Source organism: Hemibagrus wyckioides, linkage group LG13, assembly GCF_019097595.1.
Source record: "Hemibagrus wyckioides isolate EC202008001 linkage group LG13, SWU_Hwy_1.0, whole genome shotgun sequence".
Classification (NCBI taxonomy): domain Eukaryota; kingdom Metazoa; phylum Chordata; class Actinopteri; order Siluriformes; family Bagridae; genus Hemibagrus; species Hemibagrus wyckioides.
Genome location: NC_080722.1, coordinates 14,888,604 through 14,902,336, shown reverse-complemented (window position 1 = coordinate 14,902,336; position 13,733 = coordinate 14,888,604). Strand labels below are relative to the sequence as shown.

The following is a 13,733-nucleotide window of genomic DNA, read 5'->3' as shown; positions in this document are numbered from 1 at the left end:
ATCATGGCAGCCATTAGTGGGTGAGATATATTAGGCAGCAGGTGAACATTTTGTCCTCAAAGTTGATGTGTTAGAAGCAGGAAAAATTGGGCAAGTGTAAGGATTTGAGCGAGTTTGACAAGGGCCAAATTGTGATGGCTAGATGACTGAATCTCCAAAACCGCAGCTCTTGTGGGGTGTCTGCAGTGGTCAGTATCTATCAAAAGTGGTCCAAGGAAGGAACAGTGGTGAACCGGTGACAGGGTCATGGGCGGTCAAGGCTCATTGATGCACCTGGGGAGCGAAGGCTGGGCCATGTGATCCGATCCAACAGACGAGCTACTGTTGCACAAGTTGAAGAAGTTAATGCTGGTTTTGATAGAAAGGGGTCAGAATACACAGTGCATGACGGGTCTGGGCTTTTTTGGCAGCAGAAGGGGGACCAACACAATATTAGGCAGGTGGTCATAATGTTACGCCTGATCCGTGTAAATAGGATAAGAGGCTGCAGTAACACTAGAAGAACACATGGTGGCAATTGTGAGGTAGTTTAAAATTGGGTTTTTGCACTTGTTCTACAGGAATCGAGTATAATCTAAACTGTTTATCCAATCCGCTTATATAAATATTTAAGTCGGTGAAAATTAAAAAATATATTATGAAATATTTATGCACAATATATTCAGTTTCTAATTGGTATTATCATTTGTCACATTATAAAACTGTACAGTAGCTAAAAATCTTGTTTGATTGAATAACCAAAGCCTATTTGTTTTCTTATACAGGAGAAATAATACACATGCTAATCAATATGCAATATTATAGATAGATACATCTGGAGGTTGTTATGTTTCTCACTTAACATCACTTGACACCTTCCAGTGTTAAAAAAGGTCAGTAAATAAGTCAGTAAATGTGACCAGGCAATAATGTGACAGAGAGAACATGCTCATGAAAGCACCATTAACAGTCCTCCTGAACACAGTAAACAGGGCAGAGTTATGCCAGGCATGCCACACAGAGAGAACACGGCCTATGACAAACAGATTAGAGGCGGCTGCAGGGAGCACACGTATAACTCCTCTGCACTTTCCACTGCACACTCCACTGTTTATAGCTATGAGCTGTTCTTTTCCCTGAAGATTTCCAGAAACTGCTCCTTGCAGCAATTCTCTTCTGTTCTTGCATATCTATGCCATTTCTCACACCAGGCTGCTTTTGAAGGATGGAACACACAGAGGCCCTCTACTGGAAAAAAAAAAAAAAAAAAACCTAGGGCTGCATGTTTCTTAGGCCATTGCTTATCAGAGTTGAGCAACATCTACTCACACATTCATTGTAAAAGAAAAGAAAAGAAAAAAGAAAAGAAAAGAAAAGAAAAGAAAAGAAAAGAAAAGAAAAGAAAAGAAAAGAAAAGAAAAGAAAAGTGATATTAGTGTATATCAGTGCTTTATTTTCAAGGTTCAGGTCTTTCTTTTCTAGGCAACCTGAGTAAAGCAGCCACATATAGAACAGCAGCAGTGATATATAGCACTGTGTACCATGTGCTGTTAAGTGAGATGTGTATGCTTTTAAGATACACAGAAAAGAAAGGCTCTCATGTTTACTCATGCTCTTAGAAAATAGTCACTGCAAATCAATACAACTTATTCTGACTGTTACATTTCTCCAGGGATAAAACATTTCTATTCTAACAGGCGTTGTCTCTTCCAGGTTGACAGTGTAATGTCAGGATGATTTGATGATAACGAAAAAATGATGTGAATCATACAGTGTGTTATGGCCTTCACAGTCCCTGCTACTAATATATTCTCATCTCAGCCCAACTGAACACCTATGAGGGATTTTGCACTACATTGTTAACATCCAGTGCAGTTTCAGAGATTTCCAAAAACATGTAGAATCTACATTTACAGCACATTAATTTCTACTCATTTTAATCACCGTATAGAGCAAATGTGTCTTAAAATTACTTCTGGCTTCAAAAGCATGTTGATGTAAAAGTATTTGTATCTATATATAATGAAATCCTTTCAGTGGTATGTGACTATTGACTTGGAGGCAAAAAAAAAAACTAGAGGAAAGGAGAAATAAAGGTATAACGTGCAAAATTGTCATTCAGAATAAGAGGTCAGTGTACATTACAAACATCAAGAGGTTAAATTCATAATATTAGTTATAAAAATAATAATAATACCAACAACAGAAATTCACTTCATTTTCATGGAAGCCGGTTGATTTTCATTTTATCTATTCTGAGGCCTTATCAGTGTTTTTACTCCATTCAGCCACTCCAGCACACGTCAGAATTTATCCTCTCTGCCCAGCTGTAACCTTTCATAGGAAGTTGTTTACTGCACAAGTGTATAACCTTTGGCTGAGTGGGCAAAAGGCCAGCATGTGACGTTTTAACACATGGTTGCTATTATGTTTTTTTTTTTTTTTTAGAGAAGAGCTTAATACTAAAGCCTCACTTTATAGAGATTATCTCATAGCCCAATGACAACATGCTGACTAGGATAGGAAGTCATGACTTATGATGTTGAAGCAAAATTAATTAATCATGGTATGCTTTAATGTAACCAGATGGAGGGATATGCAATGAAATGTCACGTTTATTTCCATTATATTTCCATTTATTATAAATACAATGGAAAGTTTTATCACAAAAATATAACTCGTTCAGACATGAGGATGTTAATAGGTTCGTATAAAAGCAACATTTAAGCAAACATGATTGAAATAACAAAGAATACTTAAGGATTTCCTGGTTCAAATTCAAAACAGCTGGTTAGTTTAATACCGTAAAGACACTTCCAAAAGTTGAGGCACAGAAAATGTTCAAAATTGGAAGAATATCTTCTCATCAACTGGCCTTACATACAATAATTAAGAATATAATATAGCAGTTTAATGAATATCAGAAATGTGTAATATATGTAATTGAGAATACATATGAATGAGCTCAATAGCAAAGAGACAATGAAAAGCTCCAAACAGAAATGTTCAAAACGTAAGTCATGGAATCAACCACTGCATTATACATCTATGTCCTTTTATTAGCTTTCTATATAAACACTGTTCCATTAGTGCTTTTTTCCTCATTTTGTAATACAAATCAAGCCACATCACTGAGGTGATTCATGAACCCAGAGCTTTTTAATTCTGGTCTTTAAATATGGTCCACTTTTCTTCTAATCACTCTGGACTAATCCACTATGTCATCATCTGTGATATGGAAGATGGATGTTCTATAAAATACTCTGTCATGGCTACATTAACCTCAGATGATGTTATAACTCAACGCTGAGATCTACTCATGTATCTTCTACAAAATCGCTGTTTTATTCTTATTCAACTTATCCAACAACTCATTTTGGCCCTTTCTCTCATGGCACCAATGTAGTTGCTCTGCTCCTGCCTGATCCTACACACTGACTCCACCATCTGCCCTGGAAGATCCTGCTGCCCTCCACCTACGCACTAACAAAACTTTCCAGCTAAGGCTCTCCTACACTGTAATACTCCACCTTTAATAAGAGAGCGCTGTAATCTTTGATTGACCGTTTTCAGCTATTTTATCACACTCACTTATGCATGCTTGGTCTACAGGTAACACTGTGGAAAAAAGATTTTCGCAAACCACAAAAAACTATTCATGGGTTGATTATGGTGCAGATGTAAAGCCATTACATGCATTAACTAGTGAAACGAGAGACACCATAAGGCTTGAGTGTTGAGTGTCCGGCTTCAAGCAGACACCGTATTGCTCTCTCTGGTCCCCATGTAGAACTCTAATGCGAGGACTGTTTTTATTTTGAGCCAGGAGACTCCAGACAAGCAGAAGGTCTTCACTTGGCCAGCCGGAATACTGCCAGGTCCAGCGGCTCTCTGCTTGGCACACACCAATCGTCTGCTTCCTGGCTCACTTTGTAGTTCCGCAGAGCTGTCTTGTTATACACCGGAAGCCTTTCCACAGAGTCAGTGGATAAAGCCTGAGGTGAAAAAAAAACCCCACCATGTTATTGATACATACAGGATTAAATTATGATAAGGTAAGATAACGTAATTATAACTGGAGTATCTCTGGTATTTTGATTTTTTCTCAGTCTGTCAGGAAAGATTATGCTGAATTTTACCTTCTATAAAATAACCAGTAGAAATAACCCATTGTAATAGAGATCCTTTCAGAAACATGGAGACACTCCAGGAAGTGCCTGGTTTTCTGATGAAACCAAACTAAAAGCAGGTTTTTGGTTTCAAATGCGGAACAACATAATGCAGAAAGTATTCAAAAGGCCTTTTTAGAGACGTGCTGCTTCTGCCAGCCTTAGGCAAGTTCTTGCCATGCCCATGTTGCGTTTTACTGACCAAGCTCAATGTGCACAGACACGCTCCCCACAACAAGTGCTTCCCATAGAACAAACTGACCGTGATATATTAAGGATGTATTTATGTAGGATTAAAATGGCTTGTAAATGAGCTACTTAGACAGAATACCAAGTCACTCTCTTTTGGTGCATAATAACTTCAGCGGGCAACAATTCTGTTTTTTCTTTTTAAATACATCTCTTTTTTGGTTTGATGACAATATGGACATCATACATTCCTTCTTCGTAATTTACAGGGAGATCATGTCCAAAAATTGTTTCCAAATAAAACTTTCAATAAGCGGTTTAATGTTTTGAATCAGTAGTCATTTTGTAGTTAATTAATTCAGTAATCCCCACGAAGGAGCGCATATACATAATAATTGATTGAAGAGCACATCTCAAATTACATAAGCGGAATTTAGAGAGCTAATCCCAGAACTCATCACTGAGCAGCTCATATTACCAGACCTAAGTCAATCCCTCCAGGATTTGCAATAAGAGTTTCCTTGTGATTGTTGCAGCTAAAAATGCTTGATTTTGCTCTGGCTTTTTCAAAACTTGCTAGTTTTTGTGGAAAACTACTCGAACTGGTGAAAATAACAAGCACAGGATTCTTCTTTTCTTCACTATTACCAGTGAAAACACACTCTCTTTCTGTAATCTCTTTCTGTGACAGATGTACTCATTTCCAAAATGGATGTGAAGACAGCTTTGGCTGAATGTGCGTTGTAATGAGGTCACGCATCCTGGCTGGATGCAAATCTGCTGAAAATATGCAGTCATTTTGAAAAATTGCTCCTAACATCCCAGTGTGTACTTGATTTTTACTTTCATTTCTGCAAAAAAAGGACCGCTAGGCTGAGTTTTAGTGGTTATAAAAAAAAAACAAAAATCACAAACAGATCAGAAGAGCTCTGAATCGATCACAAGGATTAAGGTTGACTCATGGAAGATATCAAAGGGAATACAAGTTCCCTGTCAAGTGCCTGTCAAGTGCCTGTATATTTTTTTAAATATATTTTAGATTTACAAAATGACACGTACCCTCAGGTGAATAACAGCATCAGTGCCATAGCCCTCCATAGAGTACAGCTGGAGGTCTCCCTGGAAATACTTTGCATAGAGGCGAGTGATCGGCAGCCCATAACCGAAGCCAGCCTGTTGACGAAGCAAGAGCGGAATTCAGTGCCATACACCATGCACTAATTCACTACATGCTGTAAATAACTGAGCTAACAGAGTGCTGATGGGAGATATAAACATCATTTATTATACAGATTTCACTCCCTGTTAATCACAGCCTGTCTGTTAGGGTTTTGAAATACTGTGAAAATTTCTGTCAGGAATTAAGAAATAAAAAACTGTAAAGAGGAGAGTGTCTCACCAGAGGAGTTCTATGCTGGCCAATTTGAGGAGTCGGGGCTGTTGAATACATGTAGCTGAAAAGATTCTCCATCTTCCTGAATGGGACGCCACCGCCCCTGTCACTCATCTACAGGCATACAGGGAAATGCGACAAAGAAATATAAATCGTCAACACAAATATAATTTCAAGGAGCAGATAACAGACGGTTACCAGACACATAACAGACAGTATGTTAACTATATATATATGTGGAAAAAACAGGCAAAAAGGCCAGTAATGTGCTGAAATAAGTTGATATGCGCAGCAATTCTCAGGCATTGTGACAAAACAGAAATCCAGATGCAGATTTATATTTAGCTCCCTAATGAGAAAACCAGAGGTGGCAGTGGCAAGATAAACTCCCAGAAACAAAACCTTGAGAGGAGCCAGACCCAAAAGAGAACCCATCATCCTCTGAGTGATATGAGTAGGTATTATTATCAGTCATTTACAGTTGTATACAGTCATGCTACAGTTGTATACTTTAGAGTCAAATGGGACTAAGGGCTGAAAGAATGTTCAGATGCATCATGGACTTTATGACTGCTGCAGATGTTCCTGGATAAGAGTCTATATTATCACATGAGACTATCGACTGAAGAAAGGGTGAGACTAAACAGTTTTCCAAGCTGCAAATCTATAGGGTATTTATGTGGGACAATCCATAGCAACAGAGAGTGAATCATGACTGCAGAACCTCCAAACAAAAGGATGAATCAGGCAGATCGGGAGGGTGAGAGAAACCCAGCGCTACAAATGTGTCAATACGTTTGCAGTGACTGGAGAGCCACTCAGAGCGGGCATGGGTTACTGAGGCACTGGGTTAATGGACTCTTAATTCCAGATGACACTTGTCTAATCGTATGCAAGAATAACAATGAGAATCTGAGTGTATTAAAAGGTAAGAATAAATTTGCTAGACCAAACTCAGAAGAGAGTGGAATAAAAGCTTTAAAGATTATTTACTGACCTTGATGGAAAGGTCCTCTCCACCAATAGCTACCATAACTTCAATAGGTGGAAGATTGGTGTCTTCTTTATGGTTTTCAATTGTTGCCCTCATAGCATTCTATGGAAAGGAAAATATTGTCATGGCAACACTGAGCTCCCATTATGCAAATGACGTAGTGATTAGTATGAGAAGAGGTCGTGCTCACCTTGAATAACTCAAACAGCATATGGTAGAGATGGGAAGGCACGTACACTATGCTAATAGGCAGGTTCATGTTGTTAGCTGCAAGACAGAAATGGAACACGTAGGCATCATTTTACCCGTACGAGTTAAAGTTCACTCACAATATCGCCTTGAACACTGCACACGTTTGAGACAGTTGAGCAATTCTCTATGAATCTATGAAACTATCCAATAAGTACACAAGTCCTAATTAGCAGAAATGGCTGAGTGAACAAACATGCTGGAATTTATTGGCCTGTTATGCAACCTGTAGAAAACAATTATATAATGGTCAGATGCTGGGAATAAGCACAATGTAATCCCTCACTCACTGTTGTGTTCCCGCAGCACCAGGTCTGGAGAGCTGAGGTAGTACTGGTCACAGAGCATCTTGGCACTCTCATAGGCATCTGCATGCGGGGGAAAAAAAAGAATGTCAAATTATCTCTAATATAAAAATCTATTAACTAGTACATCATGTCAAAAACGTGTATATGTCACCTTTGACCACGTCCGCTACTTGACAGAGTGGATCAATACATCCAATGGTGTTGGGATGAACAGGATTTGTGGCACCATCAAAAATTAGGGCTACAAACAGATTATTGGAGAACATTAGATTTCAATTACAATTTCTTATGTAAAAGTAAAAATTAACACTTGTACACTGCACATCTCCACAGCATTCTACATTAATAATAATATTCTTAGTTTCATAGCTGGAGGATAAGCAAATACACTTGTTGCTTTGTTAAGATAATTTATAATCAAGGGAGCTAAATGTAGCTTGAGCTCTGGGTACATCAGTCACTTTGTAAACCATTTTGCCACATTAAAAACAATCATTTGGATAACTGAAACAACTCCGCAAGTAAAAATTAGGAGCATGTCAGTTCGAGGCAGTGCATAATATTACCCTGATTAAACTGGCATCAGACTACAACAGCAGCGTAGATACAGAGGGTGTTTTCACACTTGGTCTGTTTTAATGTTCCAATTGTTCTCAAAATTGAAATGCATTTTTAAGCATGTGTAAACACAACAAATGAATTCAGTCCCCTCTAAAATGCCCCACAAGTAAATCAAACTCAGACTTATTCAGAGGAGGTGCATTGCAAAAACAAAGTGGTCTTGATTCACTCCAGATACTTCAGAGTTGCTCTACATAAACAGCTCCACTTTTCAGTCATCTAAAAGAAAAACAACTCTGGCTTTCCGCAGGGTCATTTGGTCCCACAAGACAGTCAGCAGAGTTAGTTAGCAATATGACAGACAAGCTAATAGAGCCACTGAAACACTAGTAGTTATGCTATAGAGATTAAGTTGTTAGGCATCTATTATATTATTAGTATGCAGTATGTGTGTAATATATGTAGCATATGCATGTACTTTGTCTACCACAACCACTCACATCAGCCAGTTCTACATCCAGTAGATCTAAGGAATGAAGCATTGAGCTGATTTTGATGGTTCAGTGTTAAGAATGTTACTGGTATTTCACTCAGATCTGTTTTGGCTGCTCTATTTTTTAGCCAAATCATAGCATTACAGCCAAATAACAGCATCCTGTAAAGCAACCATTTAGAATGATGCTATTCAGCATCGCAAATATATGGTAAAAGAGCTGAGATCTCATCGATGCTGAAAAAAGTGAGTCCACTTGTGTTGTGAGCATCAAAAGCACCGACCCCATTTGCAGATAGTTCCCTTCTGAGTCCACTTTAACAGGAGTGATTACGGCTCACTGAAAAAGAACCATATGTGAAAACACCCTGAGTGAGGTATACTCTGCAAGTAAGGTCTGTTACTTACTGTGCTGGTTGATAAGCATACGAATGGAGATTCGGCTTGTGTAGAATCGGTCTAAGAAGTACTGGATGTTCTGATTAGTGAGCGGATCTTGGCCGAAAGCTTCTTTGTACTCAATCACACCTTGAGCCATTGTAGGAACAACATCATTATGTCTATTTCTGATATTCACCAGGGTTTCTACAAACCTGAGAGTAAGAACAATGATGTAAGATTATGTAAAAAAAAAAGCCATTAAAATACAAGCCATAATCACATTGTGGACGTTTATGTAATATTAAACTTACTCTCCCAGAACTCGGTGGTCAGTGGGACTTTTATCCAGGAACTCAAGGATCTCCATTAAACTCTGAACATACCTGAGAGCATAACAGAGGGGGTTTTACCAAAGGCAGAAAAAGGACAAACTTGTTTGTCTTTTTAAGTTAGAGATCCATGTTTTCCTCACATGTATCTTGTAGTACTTATTAATCATTCATTCTAAAATGATTATTAATAGTTTCCAAACCCTTAACTTAAAGTTAAAATATAACCAGTGGAAATAAGTGTGTGAGCTGTGGGACAAAACAGTAGTAGCGTAAGAATAAACATGAGGAAGTTGAGGTGGTGAAAAAAAGAACAAATTGTATAGAGACCCTCTTGGAGGAGCTACGCAGCCCAGCCCTACACTGCACACAAACTAGGACAAAGTTCACATGTGTGACATCACCAAGCATTAGCCTTGTTACCCTTCTTCAAGTGACCCACAGGGCTGTTTACTATGTGTTTGAAATCATGTGCTATAAATAACACACAAGCTGACCATACTTACTATATTTACAACATTGCAAAAAAAAAGTATCTAAGAGATCAGTCCTTATTATTATGTTTTGTTTTGTTTTTTTTTACATTTTTTGACTTACCAGCCATGGACCATCTGAACAGACGGAGTAGTAAGCAGTCTGTCTGGGAGTAAGTTGATTTCTTTCATGATGTTGGACAGTCGCACCGGGAGCTCTTGCCTCAAGAAGACGAATGAAGTTTTTTCACATGCGTTTGTTGAACCTGGCAGTGAAAAGGCGTGATAGACAAAGAATGCTAAATATCTTTGACCCAAAAACAACTGTTATTGCTCTCTGCTCTCCGGTTGTTTTAGCATGGCATTCTACAGACATTGTGCAGCTTTTTCCAAAGCTATACCATCAGCAGAAAAGCAAACAAAAAGTATTAAAGAGAAATGAACCTGCTACATCCTATAATGGTGATGTACCATGTGATATTTAATGACTGGTGTTACATGTAGCAAAATGATGACATTATTGTTTGATCATTCAACGAATCACACTCAGAAACACAACCAGACTAAGATTCAATCTTCTATTAGTCAAGATATCGGAAAAGTTAGATGGGCCATTTATTGTCGCGCGCTTTATATCAGCAGCACAAAAGGTCAACGATATATCGTACAGACCTAACCAACCGGCTGATCAACATGATGCAATCCCTGCAGTAGTGGCCGAGCTCAATCTGTGTTCATGGGAATCTTCATTCACGGCTTCAGCGTTTTAATACAAAGCACGAAATTACGTCTTGTGCCCCAAATATTAGAGCAACACGTGAAATCGACCCCATATGCACATGCATATAAGACATATTTATGCTGCTTATTTTGCGTAAGGTCACGGTGTTCCTCTGCGACTGACAATGTGCTTTCTCCAGAATAGCACTGCATAGAAATCACACGATGCACATTTCATCCAAAATATACACACCCCTATAGAAAACCATAATAAATAATAACATTCAACTCACCGAAATCAAGAAACTGCTTCATAGACAGAGGAGATGGTGAAAATTTCGAGAAGTGCTCGATGTGTTTAGGCACGCTGGCCAAGGCCGAATTCTTCATAATAAACCGCACGAATTTCATTGTGAAATGTTGCTTAGCTTTGTGAAATGATCTGGCCAAATTCAAGCTTCTCCTGTTTATAAGCAATGTAGCAGCACACGATGTCTAACATAGCATAAGGCTCGCTACGTTTCCCTAAAAAAAAACCTAGAAATGGAATTAAACCCTCAACCAATCAGAGTGCTCGGTTTGAAGTTCACGTTCAGATCTAGCCAATCAGAAATGCAGGCGGGTACTTCGTGAAATGAATATTCATGTTATGTATAGCTGTTGGGAGCAGTGGATAGTAAACATAGCTGTTTGGAGCAGTCTCTGCCAGGCTTTCTGACGTCATAGGACATGAGACAGCTTCATCTGCACATGTGCTGTAATGTGAAATATATGACAACTGGTCTGTTGGAAAAAAAGAAAAGAAAAGAACCTCAAACTGTAAACAGATCCTCAGCCACATTTCTGACAACATATAAATAATTGAAATTAAAATATTAGAAAACCAATATAATAAACTGTCCAATTATACCGCTTGATGTTGCTTATAGTATACATAAAGTATAATACACCACATATAACAACCCTATTAATAATACTAATATTAATAAGGCTGTAGAATCATGTATTTTCATGTTTTTTAATGGTTATTTTTGTATTTATTCTCCTTTAACTTAAATTAACAACAACAAAAACAATACTACTACTACTACTACTACTAATAATAATAATAATAATAAATAATATTATAGATAATTTATAGAAATAATATTATTTTAGAAAATTATAGATAATTTATAGAAATTATATTATTATTATTATTATTATTATTATTATTATTATTATTTCTATTAATATTATTGTTGTTATAAATACCACCACCACCACTAATAATAATTATAATTATAATTATAATTATAATTATAATTATAATTATAATAATACAAAAGAAAAAGGCGTGCTTAAGAAAAAAAAAAATAATAATAATTCGATGCTAAATTTAGACTATAAAAAAAGCTGTGATGCTAAAATGTTGAGCAATCCTGCAAAATATGCTATCTCATATAGTACGTATCTTATTGGGTTGTACACAGCACACATCCATGGGGGTTAGTTTTACTGTCACACTCCACCTGAAAGGAAAAGCGCACCACTGTGTGGTCAGTGTAGGAACATCACTCTGACCCAATATATACACATATGCATATGATGCCACTGGTCCATATGGCTTAATTGCTATATGTGCTATAATTTAATGGTGAATTATTTATGTCACATAAAAATTTAGGGGTTCACTAACTTTCCTTGAAACAGCAAGTTTCTTTGTAAGAGTTAGTCCTGTATTTGTAACTTGCTAAACAAAGCTATAGAAAATCTCAGTTATGAGATCAACCAAAACAGAAAATGTCTATTACAGTTCTTCTATAATCTATAGACACTGGCTATGTATATCTATCTTAACACTGAAATCAGAATAACAGGACATGAAAGCCCATATACCCTAAGGGTCAGACTTCATGCCAGTACATTTCTATTCCCTAACCAAATACATATTTGTGCCTGTGGGCCACTTTCCACCTCTCACCCGAAACACACACACACACACACACACACAAACAATAGCCTGAAACATACTTAATGCATTCTAGCACTTGTTTAGCATTACATACACCAGATAGGGGAAATAAGGCTAAAGAGACCAGTGGAAATTTCCTGTGTTTCAACCCAAGACATGATGCCCTGATTTGCACTAGAGCAGCACTGATGCTAGAACAGCATAATACCTTCAAATCTCTCTCTCTCTCTCTCTCTCTCTCTAGAATATATTACACTATTCACGTGTTTTTTTTTTATAATGTTATGTAATATTATATAACGTTATGTAATTGGGTAGATGTCAAATGCCTTTTTGTGGTCAGTTTCCTATTCCCACCACCTATCACTTTATCCTAGCCTTTGCAATGCACACTGCACAAAACTCTTCATATGTATAACTCTAGAGACTGGCATGTGTGCTGAAACACTCAAGACAACTCTATTCGTGCGTTTTACATTTCCAGTCACTCATTTTTTTCTGCTCAAACCGAAGAAAACTGGGTACTCAGTGTTTTCTCAGAAACAGTGACGCGGATTTTCAGGCATCTCCACGCAGGACTCTCACATCTCCCCTCCTTTAGGCAGCGCAGTGAAGGAGAGAGCTGCTCTACACACAGCAGCATCATCAGCAGCAACAGCAGGCATCAAACCCAGCGCTTGCCGGGGTGCTTTGCCCCCCACTTAAGACATGGCGTCTGAAAACCGATCGATGGCAGACCGTGAGTATTTCGTCTTCTCTTCTTGTCCAGTTTCTGATTGTCCCATGCTTGAGACCACGATCAGGTCTGCATTATCATCCTCATCATCCTGATCATGTGCGCGCAGAAGGTGTACAGTGGCGGACAGCGCGCCGCGCGCACAGCCATGTTTAACACACCGCGCTACTATAAACGATCAAGCAAACGCAAAACGGAGCACACGGAATTTCTTAGATGCGAGCAGAAACGCATGCTTTCATTCAATCTAATAAGCCAGTGTCATCAGTTTGCTTGAATAAAGCCCGACGCATCCACTTAAAGGCACCGGAGGCGGTTTAAGTAAGAGCATCTCAGCAGAGTAGTTTACCAGATGGAATAAAATGAACGAAACTGGAGAAAATAGAAAAAGCAAATCTTCATCGGTTCTCAAGGTGACGCCTCGGAATGAGGCATGATTATGGTCCATTTGAACATGACAGTAAAGTAGGCTGTGCTATTTATTATAAGGGAGAAACCTGAAAATGAGGATTATTTGTGGAAACAGGCTAAGTTTCTGATAAATATCCCGAGGAGGATTGAATGTGTCCGTGTTGTATTTTATACATTTTATAATGCTGCAGTCTTTAAACAGTGCTTTAGCTGTGCAGGTGCCAATAATTAAGATGCATTTTGCCATATTGCAATGTCCATTTCACTTGTGTTGCTATGAGTCTGGACTATTGAGTTTGCTGTGTCGTGTTTGTTGTGCTCTCTCTCTCTCTCTCTCTCTCTCTCTCTCTCTCTCGCTGTGTGTGTGTGTGTGTGTGTGTGTGCGTAAATGAAA

At 38.1% G+C, this 13,733-nt stretch overlaps 2 protein-coding genes across 2 annotated transcripts in view; one reads left to right on the top strand and one right to left on the bottom strand.

The window, feature by feature from the left end:
* Positions 1–2,404: 2,404 nt before the first annotated feature.
* On the bottom strand, positions 2,405–10,777 carry pdk2a (pyruvate dehydrogenase kinase 2a). Its single transcript, XM_058407132.1, has 11 exons — positions 10,532–10,777; positions 9,643–9,784; positions 9,028–9,099; positions 8,744–8,928; positions 7,433–7,522; positions 7,264–7,341; positions 6,915–6,991; positions 6,728–6,826; positions 5,737–5,844; positions 5,397–5,510; positions 2,405–3,974 (listed from the first exon to the last, which is right to left on the bottom strand). Exons 1-11 carry the CDS (start codon positions 10,647–10,649, stop codon positions 3,831–3,833), a joined length of 1,227 nt encoding a protein of 408 aa, XP_058263115.1. The 5' UTR covers positions 10,650–10,777; the 3' UTR covers positions 2,405–3,830.
* A 1,741-nt stretch (positions 10,778–12,518) lies between these two features.
* Positions 12,519–13,733, top strand: part of tbkbp1 (TBK1 binding protein 1) — a 43,771-nt gene continuing 42,556 nt past the window's right edge. Inside the window, exon 1 of the mRNA XM_058407318.1 lies at positions 12,519–12,931. The gene's annotated coding sequence lies outside the window, so the exon portion shown is untranslated. The remainder of the gene's footprint in view (positions 12,932–13,733) is intronic.